The sequence below is a fragment of the Morus notabilis genome, unplaced genomic scaffold, assembly GCF_000414095.1.
Source record: "Morus notabilis unplaced genomic scaffold, ASM41409v2 Scaffold172, whole genome shotgun sequence".
Classification (NCBI taxonomy): Eukaryota; Viridiplantae; Streptophyta; class Magnoliopsida; order Rosales; family Moraceae; genus Morus; species Morus notabilis.
In genome coordinates, this window is record NW_010362230.1 from 1,102,830 (window position 1) to 1,112,492 (window position 9,663).

The following is a 9,663-nucleotide window of genomic DNA, read 5'->3' on the forward strand; positions in this document are numbered from 1 at the left end:
TGGCTTCACCACTATCGTCTTGGTCACCCGTCCTTTAGAGTCCTACAAATTATGTTTCCACAATTGTTCATAGGAATTGATGTTTCTGAGTTTCATTGCGATGTTTGTGAACTAGCAAAACATACTCGTGTTCCTTTTCCTATCAGTAATAAAAGAAGCGTTTTTCCTTTTCAATTGATCCATAGTGATATTTGGGGTCCATCTACTATTCCTAATGTATCAGGGGCTCGTTGGTTTGTCTCATTAATTGATGATTGCACACGTGTAACCTGGCTGTTTTTACTTAAACAAAAATCTGATGTCAGTCATATTATTCCCAGCTTTCACTCCATGATCCAAAACCAATTTGGGGTGAAAATAAAAACCTTTCGGTCAGACAATGCTAGGGATTATTTCAACCAGGTTTTATCACCCTATTTTCAAAAGGAAGGAATTATTCACACTTCTTCTTGTGTGGATACACCCCAACAGAATGGGATAGCTGAGAGGAAAAATGGGCACCTATTAAATGTCACTAGAGCCTTGTTGTTTCATGGGAACATGCCTAAATCCTACTAGGGGGAAGCCGTCTTAACAGCCACACACATGATAAATAGACTACCCTCCTGTGTACTTGACAACAAGAGTCCTATGGCAATTCTTAACACCCACTACCCTCACTTTAGAACCTCAAATAGCCTTATACCCAGGATATTTGGATGCACAGCCTTTGTGCATGTCCACTGCCCAAACAGAGAGAAGTTAGACCCCCGGGCAACCAAATGTATTTTTGTTGGCTATTCATCCACACAAAAGGGGTACAAATGCTATCATCCTCCATCAAGAAAATTCTATATCTCAGCTGATGTTACCTTCTTTGAAAACAAATCTTATTTTTCTAAGTCCCATCTTCTGGGGGAGACAACCAATCGTGAAGATGGTACTTGGTCTAAGTCGTTTGAGTTTTTTGAGCCACTTGATCTTCCATCTCCCTCTCAGTCCCCTTTAGCCATTACTCCGGTCATTCCATCAAGTCCTTCCCAAGAGCCCGAGTCTTCCAACACAGAAACCGCCGAGTCTTCCAACACAGAAACCGCCGAGTCTTGTCAACCCCAAGAGCCTGTGTCCAGTCAAGTTACTGAGGTTCATCCAAGATTTTCTCAGGTGTATACGAGAAGGGCAAAAGTCCCAAACCTGACACAAGTCCAAGAGATCAACCCGAGTCCTGAGAATAAAGGCATGGTGAGTACAGATTCACTCCTAGACACTAAAACAGTTGAAGGTTTGGCAGATGACTCTCATTTGCCCATTGCCATCAAGAAAAAATCCCGAGAATGCTCCAAGAGGCCACTTTACCCTCTTTCCCATTATGTCTCACCTAAACGCCTATCATCATCCCACCAGAGGTTTATGGCTAGCCTAAACACAATCTCCACACCAAACACACTTTCAGAGGCATTATTGAAGGAGGAGTGGAGGAATGCTATGAGAGAGGAATTAGAGGCTCTGGAAAAGAATCAAACATGGGAGATAGTTGAGAGACCACAAGGAAAGAACATAGTTGATTGCAAGTGGGTATTTGCATTGAAGTATAAGGCTGATGGAACTCTTGAGAGATATAAAGCAAGGTTAGTTGCAAAAGGGTACACTCAGACTTATGAGGTAGATTATCAGGAGACATTCGCTCCGGTGGCAAAAATGAATACCGTGAGGACTTTAGTGTCATTAGCAGCCCACTTTGACTGGCCATTGCTACAATATGATGTGAAAAATGCCTTTCTCCATTGAGACTTGGATGAGGAGATATATATGAGCATTCCGCCAGGGTTTGAGGGGAATAAAACCAGTGACAAAGTCTGCAAGCTTAAAAAGGCTCTATATGGGCTAAAAGAGTCCCCTAGAGCATGGTTTGGCAGATTTGCTAAGGTAATGACAGATTCGGGTTATAGGCAAAGTCAAGGTGATCACACGTTGTTCTTCAAGCATTCAGCCTCAGGGGGAGTGACTACCTTACTTGTGTATGTTGATGATATTATCGTGACCGGGAATGATGAGAAGGAGAAAGGTGACTTGAAGAGAAGATTGGTTCAGGAATTCGAGATAAAGGAACTTGGGAAATTGAAGTATTTCCTAGGGATTGAGATGGCATACTCTAGACAAGGCATCTTTGTATCCCAACGGAAGTATGTGACTGATCTTTTGATAGAAACTGGAAAGGCTGAGTGCAAACCGACTGCCACTCCTATGGAATCAAACCAGAAATTAAGTGAAGCAAGAGAGGAACCACCAGTGGACAAGGGAATGTATCAAAGGCTAGTTGGGAGACTCATATATCTTACACACACTCGGCCGGATATAGTCTACTCAGTGAGTGTGATCAGCCAATTTATGCATGATCCGAGAGAGCCTCACCTTCAAGCTGCACATAGAATATTGCACTACTTGAAGGGCAGCCCCGGAAGAGGAATTTTGTTCAAAAAGAACTCTGCTTTGACGTTAGAAGCATATACAAATGCAGATTATGCAGGCTCTATAGTGGATAGAAGATCAACAACTGGCTATTGTACATTTCTTGGAGGAAATCTGATCACATGGAGGAGCAAAAAACAAAATGTTGTGGCTAAATCATCTGCAGAAGATGAATTTCGGGCTGTTGCTCAAGGGATGTGTGAACTACTTTGGCTGAAAATTATTCTAGATGATTTGAGAGTCAAGTGGGAGGAACCTATGAAGCTTTACTGCGACAACAAGTTAGCAATCAACATCGCTCACAATCCTATTCAACATGATAGGACAAAACATATTGAGATTGATAGACATTTCATCAAAGAGAGGTTGGAAGAAGGACTCATATGTATGTCTTATGTTCCTTCGGGAAGTCAACTGGCTGATGTTTTAACAAAAGGATTAAGTGGATCTAATTTTCATGAGATTGTAACCAAGCTGGGAATGGAAGATATTCATTCCTAAGCTTGAGGGGGAGTGTCGAGAGGTATTTTAGGCAGGAAACCAATTAGGAAAATTAGTTTTAACAATCCCTGATTTTCAGGGATTGTGGTAGATATTCTTTCCTATTTTCTCTCTATGTAAATTCTATAAATACCTAGCAATGTAATTATTCAATATACGGAAATACAAAGATATTTTCCAATCCCTAGTTTGCAACAGGAAGCATATGAAGAAAAAATAGAGAGATTGTGTTTTTGAATAGTAAAAGAAGGAACTCTCATTTACATTTATAATATAGATAGATATAGATATTAAACGTTTCATCAATATATATTTTCGGCAATACAATCAACTATAATGTATAAGATGTGTGTTGACAAAAATAGGTTAATTTTAAGAATAATAATTATTTAGTCATTTTAAGAATTATCTAGTCAGTCGAGGAACAGAAAATAAATCATGTATGCAGAATGATGGCCTGCAAAACATACCGTAATTCCTCCCAGATAGACAAACATATGAGATGACGTTGAATGTAGTCTGCAACGTTATTTGCATCCTTCTTGTACATATCAGCAGACACTTCAATGGCATCTCTGATGGTCAACATGTCATTGCGTGAAGTTGCACGGCCGATTGCTGTTTTGAGCTACATTCAGGCACAAGTAAAAATTGGAAAAACACATGGCAGATTGGTATTGAAAGGGAAAAGGGAATAAATAATGCAAATAAGAGATTAAACAAACAAACAAACAAACAAACAAAAAAAAAAAAAAAACTGCTTCTTCTTTCAGATCCAAATAAAAACAGTCAGAGAAGTAAAATCTTTACCTAAATTCTTTATCCATAGCTAATTGAGACTATTTTATAAGTCAATTTTGACAACAACAAAATATAGATGATAGAGAACAATTCAAGATAAATATTTTGAAATTGATTATCCAAACTTATATGTGTTATAGTCGAACAGATTACCCTTGAAGATATTGATTTAGCATTTACTTACCAATTCTTTAACTGCAATGAATTGTTCCTCAGTCAACTGACAGTGCCATCCCTGAGAGAGCATAGATTCATCTAGATTAGAATAGCATAATGCTGTATGCGGAACAGAAACCTAACCCTCTATGGATATTAAAGCCACATACTGAATGAATGTGCTCCCTGATACATTCAACAAACCCACTGCCACCAATCCCCTCAGCATCAGATTCAATCAATGCTGCAAACACAAATATATAAAATCCTGTTTAGACACAGGCTCTTTAAGCTACTAAGTTACCACTACAGAAGATTGAATGTAAAAGCGAAAAGGCAACATTTTCTCAATAGCAGTGATGTGAATTTGAATTATATTACTCATGGAAAAAAAGGTGCAAATACAGACATACCTAAGATTGTGCCATATTCAAATGATGAAAGAGGATCATCAGTTGCTCCCAATTTGAGTAGACGCAACCATAACCCCTGTTTAACGAAGGAAATCAGTGATGTGATGCTAATGTGCTGATATCAAATTAACCATTTTGACAACCTCGTCATCAGCATCGTAGCATGAAGCACACCGAAGGATATATTTTAATACAAAAGCCAATAATATTGGGGCCTTTATGCAGCCATGCATGTTGAAGATTGGGGCAAGGACTAAGGCAATTGCTCAAATAACCTTACCTTTCAGCCTGCCTTGATCATTACAAAGCCCAAAGTTCGGGACAGAAATTCAAAATTTACCTTATCATTAACATCTCTTCTTACTTTGAATCAAGCAAAATCCCGGCTAATAGACAAATACAACATTAAGGGCGGTGAACATTGCTACACCAAATATAGCATCACATATCTACATGCCAAATTCATACTCCATTTGGAATAGTCATTAGTGTAACTTTGAAGTACCAACATTTTATTGTGTAGTAGCCATTACCGCAGATGCTTCAGAAGAGTGGTCATATTAGTAAAAGGAAAAAAATAAATAAATAAATTGTTGAAATTCAAACTAGCCGAATCTAGATGAGTGATAGGCTCCTAGAATCGTGGGATAATTGCTAAGGTTCTGTTGTAAACTAATCCCTATAAATGTGTAAAGTAGTTCCTAGTATCTAGGAGTTCTCTTAGGATAAGATCTTATTTTTCTTGTGTATAAATATCCCTTCCGTTTATTCAATTAATAAGAGGAAATTCAGATTATTCCAAACTTCATGGTATTAGAGCCCTAGGTTCTCTAAACCCTAATTTCTTAGCCGTCATCTCTAGCCGACCCTCACCATGGCTGAATCCGAGCAAACCTCCGGAGACTCCTCATCTTCTGTCTCTCAAAATGTTCCTTCCAATCCTCAGAACACAAATGACAATAATCTTACTCCCATCATCAGTCACAAACTTAATGGACACAACTATCTTCAATGGTCTCAGACCATGATGATGTTCATTAGTGGACGAAGCCATGACGACTATATCACCGGTGCTGCTGTCCAACCAGGCACCAGTGATCCCAAATTCAGGACATGGAGAGCAGAAAATAATCTGGTCATGTCTTGGCTAATCAGTTCAATGATGACGGAAATAGGTGAGAATTTCCTTCTCTACACGACTGCCAAAGAAATCTGGGATGCAGTCCGTGACACCTTCTCTAGTAGTGAAAATACTGTTGAACTTTTCCATGTGGAGAGCATCCTCCAGGACCTACGCCAAGGAGATCAATCGGTAACCACCTACTTCACCACTTTGATGCGGTATTGGCAGCAGCTTGATTTATTCGAAACTCACGAGTGGAAGTGCTCGGATGACAGCAAATACTTCAAGAAAATAGTGGAGATCAAACGCATCTTCAAATTTCTAATGGGACTGGACAAATCTCTTGATGAAGTACGCAGACGGATTTTAGGCACCAAACCTATTCCGAGTCTTCGTGAAGTTTTCTTTGAAGTACGTCGGGAGGAAAGCCGCAAACGAATTATGATGGGACGATCCGATTCAATCCCTGATGGATCAACCCTTGCAGCAACCAAAGAAAATCAGTTCTCTTCAGAGCCAGCCGCCCTTGCTGTTCGCGGAATACCACAGAACTCCCGTCGAGGACGCCCCTGGTGTGACCACTGCAAGAAGCCAGGTCACTCAAAAGAAACATGTTGGAAGCTACACGGAAAACCCTCTGATTGGAAGCCAAGTCGTACCACTGGAGATCGTGAAAGCCGTGGAAATACTGCCGCTACAGAATCCACAAGGTCTCAAAGTCAGATTCCCTTCACTAAGGACCAACTGGAAATACTGCAGCAGCTGATCAACAAGGCACAAATCTCGGCTAATTCAGCAGCAGGGTCATCACAGGGCACGAGCAACCTTGCACTCCATGTAGCCAAGTCACCGTCACCTTGGATAGTCGACTCAGGAGCCTCCGACCACATGACAGGTGAAAGAATGTTATTCACAAGTTATATTCCATGTCAGGACTATCAAACTGTCCGAATAGCCAATGGTACACGTTCACGAGTTGCTGGAACAGGAACCATAAAGCTTTCAAAGACTCTTACCATCCACTCAGTATTATTTGTTCCTGACTTAGATTGTAACCTAATCTCTGTGAGCAAATTGACTAATGAACTCAACTGTGAGACTAAGTTTTTTGCTAAATCTTGTGTTTTTCAGGACTTGAGTTCGGGGAAGATGATTGGCAGTGCTGACCTATGTGCAAGCTTGTATCTTCTCAACTCAGCCACCACCTCAGCTTGTTCCCAGGTCAATAAAACAGATGTCAGCCCTCAATGTTGGTCTGCCAATAGTCTAGAGTCTGTGAGTCACACAAATAAAGATAGTGCAATCTTAATGTGGCACTATAGGTTAGGTCATCCAAATTTCATGTATTTGAAACGCTTGTTTCCATCATTGTTCATTAATAAAAATCCCAAGTTTCTTCAATGTGATATTTGCCAGTTATCTAAACACACCCGAAGCACTTACTCACCCCGTCCATACAAACCAACTCATCCGTTCTCTCTTATCCACAGTGATATTTGGGGCCCAAACAAAATTCCAAATACCACTGGAGCAAGATGGTTTTTGCTATTAATAGATGATCATACCCGGATAAGTTGGACATTCCTCATGAAAGACAAGTCTGAAACCAGCCAAATATTCAAAAACTTTCATAAGATGATTCAAACACAATTTCAAACAAACATCCAAATCTTCAAAACAGATAATGCCCGGGATTTCTTCAATTCCATTCTTGGTCCCTACCTCACATCCTATGGCATTGTTCATCAAAGTTCCTGCGTAGATACCCCACAACAAAATGGGGTGGCTGAACGCAAAAATCGACATATCCTAGAGGTGGCCCGATCCCTACTATTTCAATCCAATGTTCCCAAAAAATTCTGGGGTGAAGTAGTCCTCACTGCCACCTATCTCATAAATAGGATGCCCTCACGCATACTCACATTCAAAACCCCATTGGAAAATCTCCTAAAGTGCTACCCAAAATCACATTTGGTCACACAAATTCCCTTCAAAGTTTTCGGATGCACTGCATTCATTCATATTCATTCTCACAATCGCAGTAAACTTGATGAAAGAGCACTGTAGTGTATCTTCATGGGGTATTCATCAAACAAAAAGGGATACAAATGTTTTTCACCTACCACAAACAAATTCTATCATACAATAGACATCACCTTCTTTGAAAATAAACCTTACTTCTCCAATTTTGGGCTTTAGGGGGAGATTAGCACACATGAACCACAAAATTGGGACTGGACTTCTCTCATTGATTTTGGCTCACTCTCTCCTACTCTCTCTGGCCTACCTGATCCGAACATATCTTCATTAAGTCCAGTAAGCTCTCTGCCGTGTCCACCTCCTCGGCCAAACATGTCTCCTCCACCGAGTCCTTCCTCCAACAATTCAATTCCATATCCCAATCATCTCACCCTTCCTAATGATGCCATAAAAGTTTTTACCCGGAGAAAACATTTGCCTGAACAAGGACAGCAACATCATGGCTCAATCCCGAGTTCAAGAAACCCTGAGATAGCACAAGGTGAAGTGGATCTTAGTATGCAAATTGATGGTGAATATACAGAGAGACCCACAGAACACAACTCAGACTTAGAGCTGCCCATTGCTCAGAGAAAAGGAGTCCGGTCATGCACTAAGCACCCCATCTGCAATCACCTGACCTATATAAACCTGTCCCAGAAGTTCAGGGCATTTGTGACAGCCCTCGACAAAATTCAGATCCCAGCAACAGTTCAAGAAGCCCTACAAGTCCCGGAATGGCGAGCAGCAACCTTGGAAGAGTACAGTGCACTTGAAAAGAATGGAACATGGAGTCTAACACCTTTACCGCCTGGAAAGCACACGGTTGGATGCAAATGGATTTTTTCAGTCAAACAAAAGGCAGACGGAAGTATAGACCGATTCAAGGCACGATTAGTGGCAAAAGGATTCACACAATCATACAGAATTGACTATCAGGAGACATTTGCACTTGTAGCCAAATTCAATACGGTACGTGTTTTACTATCTATTGCCGTAAACCAAGATTGGCCGCTGCTCCAATTAGATGTGAAAAACGCGTTCCTGAATGGAGATTTAGTCGAGGAAGTATTTATGGATATCCCTCCTGGGTTCGAGGATGATCAAACAAAGGGAAAGGTATGCAAGCTCAGAAAGTCACTGTACGGGCTCAAACAATCGCCTCGAGCATGGTTCGACAGATTCACAAAAGTACTAAAACTTGATGGCTACACTCAATCTCAGGCCGACCACACATTGTTTATCAAACATTATACCGACAACAGGGTGATAATCCTAATCGTTTATGTCGATGACATAGTACTCACAGGGAATCATGAAGAAGAAATACGGAGACTCAAGGCCCTCCTTTCCAAGGAATTTGAAATCAAGGATTTGGGACTCCTAAGGTAGTTCCTAGGAATGGAGGTAGCAAGATCAAGCGAAGAAATTTCAGTCTCTCAACGCAAGTACGTGTTAGATCTACTACAAGAAACCGGTATGAGTGGATGCCGACCAGTCGAAACTCCCATGGATCCCAACACTAAATTAAAACCTCGGACTGAAGAAAAGCCAGTGGATAAAGGGCAGTATCAACGCTTGGTAGGAAGACTAATCTACCTCACTCACACTCGCCCGAACATAAGCTTTGCCGTAAGCCATGTTAGTCAATTCCTAAACAATCCATCCAAAGATCATATGGAGGCAGTAACTCGCATTCTCATGTACCTTAAAAAGGATCTAAGAAAGGGATTATTATTCAAGAAGACAGCCAATCGGCTCTTAGAAATCTACACAGATGCAGATTGGGCAGGATCTCCAAGTGACCGAAAGTCCACCTCAGGGTATTGCTCCTACGTCTGGGGAAATTTGGTCACGTGGCGCAGCAAGAAGCAGCCAGTGGTAGCACATAGCAGCGCCGAGGCAGAGTTTAGGGCTTTAGCCCAGGGCATTTGCGAGGGAATATGGCTAAAACGACTGCTGGATAACTCAGAATTGGCATCTCAGGACCAATCCAGATGATGTGTGACAACCAATCAGCCATAGCAATTGCCAAGAATCCCGTCCATCATGACAGAATGAAGCACGGGGAGATGGATAGACACTTCATCAGTGAGAAAATAGAAGGCAATATCATATCACTGAGTCATGTTCCATCACAACACCAAGTCGCGGACATCCTTACAAAGTCCCTCTTCAGGCCCAACTTCACGGAACTGAGCT

The 9,663-nt window shown here is 41.1% G+C and overlaps 2 protein-coding genes across 2 annotated transcripts in view; one reads left to right on the forward strand and one right to left on the reverse strand.

The window, feature by feature from the left end:
* LOC21407899 (DENN domain and WD repeat-containing protein SCD1) overlaps nt 1-4,805 on the reverse strand; it is a 12,179-nt gene extending 7,374 nt beyond the window's left edge. Inside the window, exons 1-5 of the mRNA XM_024167781.1 lie at nt 4,788-4,805; nt 4,320-4,395; nt 4,077-4,150; nt 3,935-3,985; nt 3,420-3,577 (exon numbers count right to left, since the gene is read on the reverse strand). Coding sequence (XP_024023549.1) covers nt 3,420-3,577; nt 3,935-3,985; nt 4,077-4,150; nt 4,320-4,395; nt 4,788-4,805 — 377 coding nt within the window. The remainder of the gene's footprint in view (nt 1-3,419; nt 3,578-3,934; nt 3,986-4,076; nt 4,151-4,319; nt 4,396-4,787) is intronic.
* Nucleotides 4,806-8,862: 4,057 nt separating this feature from the next.
* On the forward strand, nt 8,863-9,462 carry LOC112092229 (uncharacterized mitochondrial protein AtMg00810-like). Its single transcript, XM_024167782.1, has one exon. It carries the CDS (start codon nt 8,863-8,865, stop codon nt 9,460-9,462), a length of 600 nt encoding a protein of 199 aa, XP_024023550.1.
* Nucleotides 9,463-9,663: the final 201 nt, after the last annotated feature.

Coding starts and splice junctions, on each gene's coding strand:
- LOC112092229 (XM_024167782.1), top strand. CDS start 8,863: ATGGAGGTAGCAAGATCAAGCGAAGAAATTTCAGTCTCTCAACGCAAG.